Raw genomic sequence first — 13070 nt, forward strand, 5'->3', positions numbered from 1 at the left:
CGGACTTCTGGAAGCGGCCATCCACGCAGAGAACCGGTTGTTCCCCTATTTGAATCCCACCACTGATCCCACCCCACCCCCCAAACCAAAGAAAAAAGCAGGGTGATAGACCACCAAATCCCACGAGCTGCTAGTCCTCTGTGACATGTGACATTGCCATTCATCTTTTTAGATTCGTATGAGGGGCGTATTCTTCCTGCCAAGGGTAATAACTTCGGCAAATGGGAGAGAAAAGTCACCGTGTGGTGCGGAATCGGATGTGAGGTAATTTGGAGTGTCGTAAGGATGGAAGGAGTGAGAGAGAAAGGATGCAACGGGAGGGTTAGTGAGAAGAAGAACTTCTCTCTTTGTACTGCAGACGTGGGGAAACGTTGGGTCAGCCTCAACTCTTCTCGTCAACCCCATCAAAGAAAGCATTTTTTTAAAAAATATCTGCATTCTCGCTAGTGCATTCAGCTAAATATCACCTAACTGGTAAGATCCCTTTTACCAGTGATCCTCGATTTACAACAGTTCATTTAGTGATCGTTTGAAGTTACAAGAGCCCTGAAAAAGGTGACTTTTGACCGTTTTTCACATTTACGACCCCATGGTCACATGATCCAAATTCAAACCCTTGGCGACTGACTCATATTTATGACGGTTGCTGTGCCCTGGGGTCACGGGGTCCCCTTTTGCGACCATCTGACGAGCAAAGTCAAAGAGGAAGCCGGATTCACTTAACAACTGTATTGCCAATTTAACAACTGCAGGGATTCACTTAGTAACGGTTGCAAGAAAATGGGGGCAGAAATCACTTAACAACTGTCTCGCTTAGCAACAAAAATGTTGCGCTCAATTGTCATAAGTCGAAGACTAACTGTATAATCTAGCATCCATTGTGATTACCATCCTTTCCTCCCCAGAATAAACTATGGGAGGGGGGGGGAAATCAGCACACCAAGTTTGCCACAAGGATGCATAGCACCAAATGACAAACGCCTGTGATGTCCCAGAGGGATCTTGCCGACAACTTCTATGTTGTTTGTAATTTTTTTTAAAAAAAAATGCACACCATGTTCTGCAAAAGCACAAACGTCTTGTATGAATCCTCTTTCTCCACCTTACTGCCCTCTGGATGTATCAGTCTGGGCCCAGGCCACCTGGGAGTGATGGGCAGTGTAGTCCAACCTGTTTGGAAGGCAACAGGTGGCAAAAGCTAACTTTAACCAGCAAATATAGAGATGAGATTAAGGCAGGAATCCTCCACCTGATATGCAAGATGGATATATTAATCCATCTTTCATTGGCAGATGTGTCTACATAGGGGTAACTTGTGGACTTCAACTCCCAGAATTCCCCAGCCAGCACAGCTCTTCCCCAACTGACTGGGGAATTCTGGGAGTTGAAGTCCACAAGTCTTAAAGTCATCAAGGTTGGACACCTCTAGTCTATGGTACCTGCCAACTTAGTTTCCTAACAACATCAGAAGAGCCCTGAAGGGCCAACTTAGCCAACCTTGTCCAGTAATTATGGTGGCCGACTAGATTCACTATGGCATCTGAATCAACCGGTGTTTCAATGCCTGGTAGGAAGCCTGCATGTCAGTGATCCTGGGAACTGAGGGTCAAAGGGTGCCCCTCTGCATGTGGCCCAGCATCCTCTTGACCTCCCCTTCCACTCTCATGAACTTGAGTTTCTTCCAGGGGTTGACGGTCTGTCGACGGCTGCACTGAAGATCTTCCAGGAGCAGCCCCAGATGTTGCTGCACCCGCTCCCGGTCCCAGATGGGCAGGTTCTTCTGGACCACGTTCAGGATGATGGCCCAATAGTCGGACACATCTGCTCCCATGGTCAGGTAAATGAGCACTCGGAGGCCACCCTGGTTCTTGCGCAACTCGTGCAGGGCTTGCTTGCCTTCTTCACTGATCTCGTTGAAGTACAAGCTGGCGAGGAAGAAGAGGAAGAAGAGAAGGAAAGATTTAGGAGCTAGAAGCAGGACAGGTCCGTGTGAACTGACCAGCCGGCTCCAACGGGCACCCTTGGCTGCCAATTCCAGAGTTAAGAATTCTGGAAGTCATCCCCAACAGTTTGAGAGGGGCCAGGTTGGAGAACATCACGATAAAATGCCATTTTTATTTATCCATTTGTATCCCAACTTTATTATTTTTACAAATAATTCCAGGTAGCAAACATATCCTATACACTTTCCTTGTCCTGTTTTCCCCACCACACAACAACCCTGGGAGGTGGGTTGAGCTAAGAGAGAATGACTGGCCCAAAGTCAGCCAGCCAGCTTTCATGGCTCAGGCGGGACTAGAACTCGCCGTCTCCTGTTTTTTAACCTGGTGCCTTAATCATTTAATCATCACTTCTGGCTCTCCAGAAATAATAGTTGCCTTGAATTTGAATTGAATTGAAAGCAGAAATCATCGTCTCTTTGAATGAGACTTTTTATTGGTTTTCTGAAAGCTCCATAAAATGACCAGCATCCCACAATGGCAAAAAACACCCACCCCATTTAATTTTTCTGCTTCATCCTGCTTTGCATCCCAACACAATCCAAGCTAGCTGGTTAGGATACATCTGAAAAGTAAGGAGATGAGATTTTTATGGGCTCTCTTGCACTTCCTATTTAAACTGTCATGTCCCTCTATTCCAAGCCCACCATCCAATGTTGTATTTTCTGCTTTATTGGCACTCAGATCAAAATTCTCAGTTGTATTGAATAATTACCAATGAAACCCCTTTATCAGAGTAAACTATAAATAGACTTTTGGCAAAGAAGTTTCCATAATTTCATGATGTGCTCCTGAGGTTCTACAGAGGACCAAAAGTTGAGGGTACAGAATTTTGGGTCCCTCAGGGATGGCTTCTTTCAAAAGCCAGCCCAATCTTCCGAGGCTTTCAGTTGTCTCCTGTTCCCTTCCCTTCTGCTGTGAAAGTCAAACTAGATCATAGGGGTTTCCTTGTCTCTGCCCATGATCTTGGGACCCTCAAGAAAACACCCTCTGCCAAAATTCCCAGTGACCCGAAGGCGTAACAGAAGTCCAGGCACACGTGCCTTGGACGTTCAACTAAGAAGTGGCATGGGAAACTCACTGCACTTTTTCCAACGTTGCGTGTCTCTTGGCCTCCTCAACCAGGGCCAACGCAGCTTCGTCAGTCAATGAATTGTAGGCCACATCAAGCTCCTGTAGGTGCTGGTTCTGAGCCAGATGCTGGGTGATCACCTTCACGCCCTGGTTCCCCAGGGAGGTGTGAAGGAGTGAGAGATTTCTCAATGAGCTGTTGCCAGCCAGGCCTTCAGCAAGATAGAGAGCCCCCTCCTCCGTCAATGGATTGTCCGCAAGTCTGAGGAGGATACAGTAAACATCAACACAGAAGAAGTCATCACCTTTTCCACTGCCCAACCTCCTTCAATCAGATGTCTTCTAGATGGGCCGAACCCATAGATTCCATCATTCCTGCAATCCCAAGAATCTTTTGCCTGATGTTTCTTGAGAAGATCAGTAGTAGAAAGAGAAACCATCTCCTTCCACAATTCTGCTATCTTCTCTCATTGTTGTGCCCTTGGTACCGTCCAGGACTTTGTGTGTATATATATATATGGTCAAATTTTGTACTGGCCAATCAAGAATGGTATCTTGCTGCTCTGGCAAACATTACTTGTGTGTTTTGTCTACAGGGTGCGCGCTACGCTCATAGGTATGCTCCCAGAACATCGATCCAACAAAACAGAAGAGCTGGACTATCCAGCATCTCACGTACCCATCCAAGGCAGATTACAAACTCACCCATCCCAATCTGCTCTTCTCCAGAAAAGTGGAGATGACCCACTTTAGCGCTCTTCCGGAAGGCGCTGAAGACCTGCTTCTGCCAGCAGGCCTGGGGAACCCAGAGCGGGATAGAGCCCAGCAAACGGCTAGTTTAATGTGTGTTGTCACTGGGCCGGAGGGCCGGGGGGGTATTGTATTATTTTATTTTTCCTCTTGTTATTTTATTTTTATAGGGTGTTTTTTTACTGATGTAAGCCGCCTTGAGTTGCCATGTGCCAGTAGGCGGCGATACTAATTTGGAAATAAGAAATAAATTTTTAAAAAAATCCTCAATAGCAGGTCACACCTGGAGTTGCAAGCAAAGCTTCTCTGGAGGGCAACAGGTCAGAGAGAGGGAGGGGGGGAGAAATTGGTTTAGGTGGAACAATCACAAAGAAGTCAGAGATCTGACTGGGCCTAGATAGACCAGCTTCAAACCAGCTTTGATGTCTCCCTCCCGTTCTTCTCTCTTTCTGCTTTAAGAGTTTGGTTTCGATCTACAAGTCATCGGACACATAGCTCACCTTGCCTGCCTCGCCAAGGTGGAAGCCACCCTCCCACCCAGCCTTCACACTCACCGCAAGGTGTCGAGCACACATTTGTCGTGCAGAAGCAGATTCCGGATCTCCTTGCACGCCTCTGGACCCAGACTGTTGAGCTGCAAACTGGAGGAGACAACAGAACAACGTTGGAGTTGCAAGTCCAGCCTCCTAGGTCAGTTTCCTTGATCTATCGGGCTGCGCTCCCTTTGACCAGGCTGGCAAGGGTGATGGGATATGTAGTACCCCAAAGCTGGTGGAAGGCTGCTCCAGGAAGCTTCCCAGCACTCAGACTCATCTTTAGTTTCAGCCATAAAATGACTTTCTAACTTTCTATCTGATTTTGCCACCCTCTGGTCAAAGTCAAGACTGCAATTTTCTAGCCGTTAAAAATAACGCACTGGAACTGATTCACCAAATGATTACCGAATTTCCTAGGCATTTTCTGCAAATAATCTATTTTCAAAGGGTTGGGAGTAGGGTGGTATAGGATGTTCTCTTCAATTGGCTGGAAACATCTGTGTTTTCTGCTCAGTCCTTTAAATTCAGCATTAACTTCCCTTCAAATAAATATAGTAAACTTGCCAGAAAAGCAGGATGTCTTAAGAACGGCACCTTGGTATTTCTAAGAAACCAAATGAATTCACTTTCTTAAAAAAGAAAAAAAAACATGAATTCAAAAAAAAAGATGTGGGTTAAACACACATCCTTATGTAAAAAGGTAGGGTGAAACTTTGCAATTATTGCAGCACTCTAGGAAGTTCTTTAGATGTAATTGCATATAATAATTGAAGCTTCACCCCGATGTGAATTGTGTGGATCGTGCTCAATTATAGCCTTGTAACTCACTGGAGTTTCTTGCAACGTAGCAAAATAGGAAAGAGGGTCCTCAGGCTGCCGACATCGAGATGGCAAGAGGCAAGATTTAGCTCCTCGACGCTGTGGCTCGTGGTGCCCACCACTGAAGCCAGGATTGCACATTTGAGAGGGGTCATCTTGACCGAAGAGAGGTTGATGGTCCTCAGGGATTGGATAGCCTCCGCTGTGAAACGTTCATTCTGGAACTCGTGTAAAAAGAAGAGATAGTCCATCAGCTCTGATGGCGGCAAGCCCTTACGGCTATTCCGGATGACCGTTTTCTTCATGGCCTTGGCAATCTCAAAAGCAGCCAGGTTCTTGATAGGACAGCCCAGTTGATCCAAGATGGCCCGGTTACGCCGTGACAGCAACCCACCCATGAAGATCGGGAAGAGTTCAAAGACCTCGTCGTCGGAAGCTTCATCTGGGTGGCGCATGGGGCCTTCCACCCCAAGAATACTGAAGTTGATCTGGTCCAGGACATCGTCATTGAAGTAGTCCTCCTCTTTGAACATCTCCACTGCCATGGTGCGGGCGATGGTGTCACGGTCCTTGGTGCTGAACCGGCTGAAGTAGCGGGGGAACATCTTGATGAGGTTGAAGAGAAGGGGCAGGATGCGCAATGGCAAGAATTTGGAGACGACGCTAAGCACCAGAGCCACATCTTCACCGACTTTCCCAATAATTTCAGAGACTTCCTTGCCCACCCGTTGCAACAGGGTCTTCTTCTCCCCCAAGACCACGTAAAGAGCTGCCAGGTACTCTTGCATGGCAGGGATAGTGAAGACAAAAGTGTGTTCCTTGCCTGACTGAACACAGGGGGTCAAGAAGAAGCGGAGAACGTCGCTCCGGAAGGTGTTCAGGAGATTAAGCTCACTCTCCGTCTTCATCTCTACCTCAAAACAGCGGCGGAGATCCTTCTCAGTAAAGCAAGTCTGTCGAGACATCACCCCTTCATAGGCCAACTTGCCCATTGTCTTGGCCACATACTTCATCATGGAGATGTTGGAGGGATCGGTGCTGTCCAGCACTTCCCCACTGAAGTTGAGCCGTAGGAAGCTGGTGTAGATCCCCGTCAGAGTTTGAGTTGGAGGCACCGTCTTGGTAAAATAAAGGAAGTGCAAGGTAGTGCACACCAACCAGCAATAAGAAGGAAGGAAGCAGGCAGCCATAATCTGGTTGTGCCGCTCCAGATTCCTTGACAGCATCTCCACAAGGTTGTCCTGCTCATTTGCCTGCTCTGCCGTGGGGGGACCAGAGGTTCCGGCACACTCCGGCTGCCTTAGGCGCATCTGGAAGTAAAGCTTCTGGAGGTTGAGGTCCGAGAAGCCACAGACTTCAACGTAGCGTCCCACAAACTTGCTGGGAATTCGACGTGCCGCCGAAGGGCGAGTAGTGACAATGATGCTGGCCTGGAGAAACGGAAACCAACTGGCGTTAATCACAAGTCACAGACCCGCTGGTGTTTCAATGGCATTCATGGTGGAACAGCAGGAGAAGGGCGAGATATGAAATTATGAGTCCTGATTATGGGACTCCTCAGTACAGAACTGGTGCAGTTTAGTTTCTTCACCACTCGTCATTACCATCTGTAGCGGTTAGTAACCAATAAAAGAGAATCTGTGTAGGGTTGAAATGAGGTGTCCTTGGTGCTCTGAGCTTGGTTGTTTTCTTGCAGGCATTTCATTATCAAACTAGGTGACTTTATCAGTGCTAGAAGGCAGCGGGGTTTTGCTCTCTGAAGCCCACTCCCTTCTAGCACTGATGATGTTATCAGGTTTGGCTAATGAAACGTCTGCAAGAAAACCACCAAGCTCAAAGAGAACCAAGGGCCCCACATCCTCTTCTTCTTCCTCCTCCTCCTCCTCCTCTACCTCCTCCTCCTCTCCTCAAACCCCACTTCCTTCTAGCACTACGTTGCCTAGTTTGGGTAATGAAACGTCTGCAAACCCACCCCCCCAAACTCAGAGAGCACTCTCATAGCGGTTAATGTTCTTTCCATTTCTATCCGACTTGTCTTCCAATTAGTTCAAAACAGACTAAGTAAGAGATAGATAGGCAAAGATCACCCAGTAAAATATATTTTAAGCATTTGCCCTAAGCAAATAAAAGATTTCCACTACTTAATAAAAACTGATCCCATCCAAAGCAGATTTGCAAATCTCCAGGCTACCCATCTGAGCTTCCTCCTCGGTGAAAGCAGGGAGAAAGAAAACACGAGAGGGTGGGCAATGTGTGGTCATCTGTCCATCCCTCACCACAAACCTCGGGCATCATGTACTTCCTGAGCAGGTTGACGACAATAGCAGCTGGCAAGGTGGGTTCATTGGGGTCACCACAAAGCTCAGTGCGGGCCAGGCGAAAGTCCAGATTGAGGCGGTCAAGGCCATTGAGGATAAAGAGCACCTTGAGGCTGCTGGAGCCAAGTAGTGGAGCCACCTCCCGGAGGTGGAGGTATTTCTTGGTCACTAGACGGCGCAAAGACACGGGGCTGCTGCCCTGCGAAAGGTCTTCACAGGAGAAGGGAAGAAGCAGCTCAAAATGAGGAAGGTGCCCATGACACCAATCCATCACCATCTTCTTGATGAGGGTGCTTTTTCCGGTGCCCACCGTTCCGTAGAGGACCACATTCTTCACTTCTTGTCCACAGGGGTCCTCGTCAAAAAGGTTCTGGAGACCAATGGTATGACAGCAAGGTGCTTGGAGTTGATTCTGGATTGTCAGCTCTGTAGACGGTTTCAAGATTTCCTCCAGGGAAGTCTCCCGGATCACTGGATTGACGTGGGTAGCGTCCAGAGCAAAGGAAGGCCCAAACTGTCTCTCCTCATTGGGCTGCCGGCGAAACCAATCTGCCAGACTATTCTTGTGTTTTTGGATGGCTTCTGGGGAGGAACAAGAGGAGGAAAGGTGAGAAGGAGGTTACCTCCCTTGTTACTGCTTTCAAAAACATATCTCTAGAGATCGGGATACACGGGTTCTATCTGATGGACTTTCAGAACCCATCAATCCTCAGAGGAAGGAGGTCCACAGGTTTACCAGAAGTTGCTACGTTCTTCAGCACTCTCTGGTTTGACTTGGGGGAAGCAGGCCGAGATGTTGCCTCTTGTAACATTCCCTGGTGATGGGTGAAGTTCCTGTGGAGGAACAAAACTGTTAGAAGAACGATGTAACTCTGATGCCAAGATTTGTGGGCAATACTACCAAGTGGGCCCAGAAAAAAAAGTAAGCTGAAATCAAATCAGTTTTAGGTCATATGATTCATTATCTATTTATTCTCTTATATTTAATTACTCCATCCTCTCATCATATTCAAAACTACATTACGAAGTCAATTTTTGGAGGAGCTCCGGAGGCTAAAGATGTTCTTGGGAATCAAGAAGAGTGTAAGTGTAGACCACAACCCTGCAGTAGATCATGGCCATAGCTTTGTAGAAGAAAACATGTTTCCAAGCAGAAGACTATGGCTCCAATCCTTGGATATTAAGGTAAAAGAGGGAGTGGTAGATAGGAAAGACCCTTTTCTTCTAAAGAGTTCCCAAAACTCATGTCAGGTGGAATAGGTAAACCAATAGACTGCTCTGGAACAAAACGGATCCTTGGTGCTGCTATTAAATATTAAAACTTTCTAGAGTTGGCTTCTTGTAACCCCTGGAATGAATTCCAGAAGGCTGCTGAGGAAAGGTTTTCGGACTCCCCAAGATGGCGGAACTCGGAAGCTTTTCCAAGATGGAATAAGAGCAGGGGAGCTTGTACGATCCTTCAGTCACTGGACCACAATTCCCAACCTTCTCAGGTGGCCTGGAGAATAGCAAAGAATGCTGGGAGCACAACATCTGGAAGGTCATTAATTCATCTTCTTTGCCTGCTCTGAAGCTTTGCCTCGGTCTATGGGGTGACTACCCTCAATGCTGAATCACTTGCCCACCCACCCTGGAGCCGAGGTCTTCCACTCCCCAGAAGAAACATCCTGTCCACCTGGGGCTGAGACCTCAGAGGTGTGCTCTTACCTGAGTGGAGATGCCAGGGAGCACTGAATCTGATCTAGGTAAAATATTCTTTTGAGGAGTTGGCTTCTCCCTGTATCTCAGATCAAAGAAGACCCCACCCCACAAAAAAAGAGAGAAAGCAATTATGAAGCTATCCATTTGTTTCAGACAATTTACATGTTATACTTTATCAATTTATGAAGCAGGGGGAAGGGGTTCTGCTTAGCCCACTTTGAGGAAAGCTGTTGCAGATTTTTGCATCCCATGACAGGACTCCACTGAAGTCCAGCCACAGTGAAGCATGACTATGTCAGAACACGTAGGGAGCCTGTGATACATCAGCACTTGACGTGATTGATGAAATAGCTGCGGAAAGTGTTATCACTCCCACATGGTGTGACAAAAGGATTCTGTCTAAGCCTAACCCTCCCTTAATCCCAGTTGTTGAGTCACAAGCAGAACAGAAGCAAATTAATAGATAGGGGGAAGACTGAAGAACAATTAATCCAGAAGTGGCCTTGAAGGCTGGAAAGAATGGAACAAATCTTCCCTGTTTGCAGGGAGGAGAAGAGTTGGTCCAGAACTATGTTTCAACCTCTGCACATTTAAGGTGTGTGGAAGTCCACATATCTTAAATTTGCTGAGTTGAGAAACAGTGGTCCAGAAGCTTTATGACTGAGCAAAAAAGAAGAAACCCACTTCATTTTGAAAAAGTAGGATGGTTGTAGGTGAGGGCTAGTATTTCATTCATTCATTCACACATTCATTCATTCATTCATTCATTTCCAACTTCAATGGATTCTGGAGCAAGAGGCTCAAACCCTTGGAAGTATTGCTTACAAAGAGCCTCCTGAAGTTGAAGTCAAGTCTTCCTCTCCCTTCTTCAGACTTTAATTGGCCCAATGGGAGCAGAAACATCCAAGTTGACACCCCCCAGGCTCAGAAAAGAAAGGAAAAATAACATGTCCTGAAGCCCCCTTGCCATTCCAACCCTGTCTAACCCAGAACCCAACCCTTGCTTACCCAACATGAGATCCAGGTGTTTTGCCAGCGACGCAGCCCCCCTGCTTCTCCCTCTAGGGGTTCTGGGCTTCACTCGACTGTACTGGACCCCCATCTGGGGAAGCCAGTGCCTGAAATGCATGATGCCAAAGTCCTGTCCTTCAACTGAAAAAGACATCAAGAGTCAGAGGTCTTGTGGAAAGGACTCTCCTGGTGCACCCTAGCCCAGCATGGTCAATCTAGTCCCAAAGACTTATTTACAGAATTTGCCCTGGGTTGTTGGCCCAATCTCCCCTTTTAAAACCAAAGGACAGATCATAACAGGGTCCAGGAAGGAATTATCACCCACAAGTTGAATGCTACTCAAGTAGAGTCTCACCTTGTGGGTTTTTCTACCTCTTACATCAATTGTTCTGATTTCAGTCTGTTGGAATCTTCATAAGCTCTTTCTGGTCCATCTTGCGACAGACACATTTTGCAAGAAGTAGAATTCAGCTGTCCTGGATAATACCCATCCCTTGTCCTGCTTAAATTCCAGTGGTCACTGCTCTGGAAGAATCCTTTCCTAAAAGCACCTTCTGTACCTTATCTTCTTTGGACAGGATGAAAATGACTTGTTGCTTGCCAGGACCTCAACTTAGAAGGAAAACAAGCTGGCCTATTTGAGCCCAGCTAAAGGCGGTTTAGATGCTCACTTTGGAGTCAGCTCAGCCACCCGTGTGGATCGTTGTGTTTCCTAAAAGAGTTTTACCATCTGCCACGCTGGGATGGCTACCAAATGTGGCTTACCAAGCCATGCACCAAGCAAACACAACAGCAAAACATAAAACTCACAGTCCTAACCAAGAAAACTCAAATCCTTCTGGTGCGTGAAAAGAGAGGACTGTAGCAGGAAGCCAGGAATGAGAGAAAGAAGAATTGGAATACATCGGAGGATCTGCAGAACAAGTTGCTTTAGAAAAGCAGGGTGTTTTTTTTAAGGAACCTCCTGTCAAAGGCACACCATCGGATCTACAGCTGTCTCCAGGGCAGACCAGTTTGTTTTCTCTTGTCAAATGCCAGGATGATGTAAGATCTGATTCTGCCTGCCAGCTCTCCTCCTCCTCTTAAAGTCACAGGACAGAAAAGGTTTCTGAGCAACCCAGAAGGACACTTTGTGGTTACAGCAACTTCGATAGCCGCAGCTTCCTTGAAGAGCCAAGCCAGATGAACAGAAGACAAGCTAAGAAACCCTCTGAGTTTCTTAACTCTGCTAATTAAAGGAGGGGGAAACTACAAATGGAATGCAAAATCTTGCCACTCCCATTTCTTTGGCAAAATTGTGCTCCTTTGGCAGATGTTTGGAGGCAGAACATTCTTTGGTGGCAAGAATTCTCTTCGTTGTCCCCTCTTGCTGAATAAACCAAGCACAAAATTTTATGTTGCTTATGCAAAAAAATTCATGTTGAAACTTTGAGGTGACTCCAGAAAAAAAAAGGCAAAACTGTCTCTCTACTCACGACTTTGAAGGGTGTGATGCAAAAGTTTCCTGACTCTTACCCAAGAGCTGTAAAGACTGAGGTCCTGAATAAGAAAAAAAAGCCTCTTTTGCCCAGAGCTTGTTTGACTTGTAGGTAGCGACTGCATCACATGGACCCATCCTTCACACAATATAAAAGTTATTTATCCTTCTGCATTTGTTTAATTTTAGTTTTAACTTCCCGGTCGAGTCTACAGCGCTGGGACTTCCTGGCAGTACTTACCCGGGCACAACCCCAACGGTTCAGCCAAAATCAAGGAAATGGTGCCACCTACTGCAGTGAGAAAGTTGCACAAGACTCCAAAAACCCACACATTATTTCAGCCATTTTTTGGATTTAGTTTTATTTTTGGGGTCATTGTCCTTAGGCCTCAGTTACTCCGGAGGATCAGGGACACAAGGGTCAAGTTTTGGCTTCTGTGCCCCCTAAGCATCACTCCTCGCCCCCCCCCCACACACACACACAACACCCACACCCCCAAGCCGGCCTGACACTCGCAGCTGCGGCGCCAGCTGCTCTGTCCTCTGGTCGCGAATGACTGCGGAAAGCCTTCGGTTCGCCCCCTCCCCCAAATCGCGCTGCCCTTCGCAGCTGGAAACGCGCCGGCCCCTCCCCAAATCCAAAGGCGCCCAGCACCCCCTGATGCTGCGCAGAGGCCCGCTCCGCTGCCCGCCCGCCCCCAAAAAGACCCCGAACGAAGTTCCCCCCACCGCGCGCCAGCCTTTGGAGTCACCTGAGACGAAGAGGGTCTCCGGCGGGGGGTCGCAGCCCCGGCGCGCTCGGCTTCATGGGTGACTGGCAAGCCTGGCTCTCCCGGGGATCTGGGGAGGGGGGCTTTGGGGGTTGAGGCAGGCAAGGCGCTCTCCCGGCCCGGGCCAGCCCTCCTTCCCTCCGCGGCTGCTCTCGGCCGGCGCGGTTTCCTGCGCTGCCCGGGCACTTCCCGCTGGCTGGGCCGGCCTTCTCTCGCCGCGACGGGTTCTGCTTCCCAAAAGCGGCCGGCCGGGAGGGGCGGTGGCTGCTGGAAGCCATCCCGGCGCCTGCAGGGTGTCTCCCTGGCCCCGCGCGGCTGGCCGGCCCGGAGGCGAAGCGCGGCTGGCAGCGGTGCCAGGGAGACGCGGGGGCGGCCGTGGGATGCCCGAGAGGGCTGGCGGGGACCTCGAGCCTTGGCCCGGACCGACTGGCCGATTCCCGTGTCCGGGAGAAGGGCGTAAGAGGAGCCGACTTGGTCAGCCTAGTCAAGGAACTGCCAAGAAGAAAGCCAGCCTCCGACATGCAGGGCCAAGACCCCCCCCCCCCCGGTGATAAGCAGAGCCCTCTCCCTCCTAGGGTACTGCTGATGTTCTCTAGTTGGGTCATGAAACGCCTGCA

At 48.4% G+C, this 13070-nt stretch overlaps 1 protein-coding gene across 4 annotated transcripts; it reads right to left on the reverse strand.

Moving 5' to 3' along the window:
* Nucleotides 1–499: 499 nt before the first annotated feature.
* NLRX1 (NLR family member X1) lies at nucleotides 500–12730 on the reverse strand. Of its 4 annotated transcripts, none has more exons than XM_083368237.1 (9): nucleotides 12436–12730; nucleotides 10204–10347; nucleotides 9202–9271; nucleotides 8231–8328; nucleotides 7460–8076; nucleotides 5186–6606; nucleotides 4376–4462; nucleotides 3082–3333; nucleotides 500–1925 (listed from the first exon to the last, which is right to left on the reverse strand). In XM_083368237.1, the coding sequence occupies exons 2-9, from the start codon at nucleotides 10322–10324 to the stop codon at nucleotides 1607–1609; spliced, it is 2985 nt and encodes a 994-aa protein (XP_083224363.1). In that variant the 5' UTR covers nucleotides 10325–10347; nucleotides 12436–12730; the 3' UTR covers nucleotides 500–1606. The 4 variants fall into 4 exon arrangements, with proteins under 4 accessions (XP_083224363.1, XP_083224364.1, XP_083224365.1 ...); XM_083368238.1 differs by lacking the exon at nucleotides 12436–12730 and adding an exon at nucleotides 10562–12155; XM_083368239.1 differs by lacking the exon at nucleotides 12436–12730 and adding an exon at nucleotides 10562–12153 and having other exon boundaries at nucleotides 10021–10347.
* Nucleotides 12731–13070: the final 340 nt, after the last annotated feature.

The sequence above is a fragment of the Vipera ursinii genome, assembly GCF_947247035.1.
Source record: "Vipera ursinii genome assembly, chromosome: 8".
NCBI classification, from domain to species: Eukaryota; Metazoa; Chordata; class Lepidosauria; order Squamata; family Viperidae; genus Vipera; species Vipera ursinii.

Coding starts and splice junctions, on each gene's coding strand:
- NLRX1 (XM_083368236.1), bottom strand. CDS start 10,360: ATGTCTTTTTCAGTTGAAGGACAGGACTTTGGCATCATGCATTTCAGG. Junction 9,272..10,203: donor ACACCTGGATCTCATGTTGG/GTAAGCAAGGGT, acceptor TCTGAGATACAG/GGAGAAGCCAACTCCTCAAA. Junction 6,607..7,459: donor GGAAGTACATGATGCCCGAG/GTTTGTGGTGAG, acceptor CCGTTTCTCCAG/GCCAGCATCATTGTCACTAC.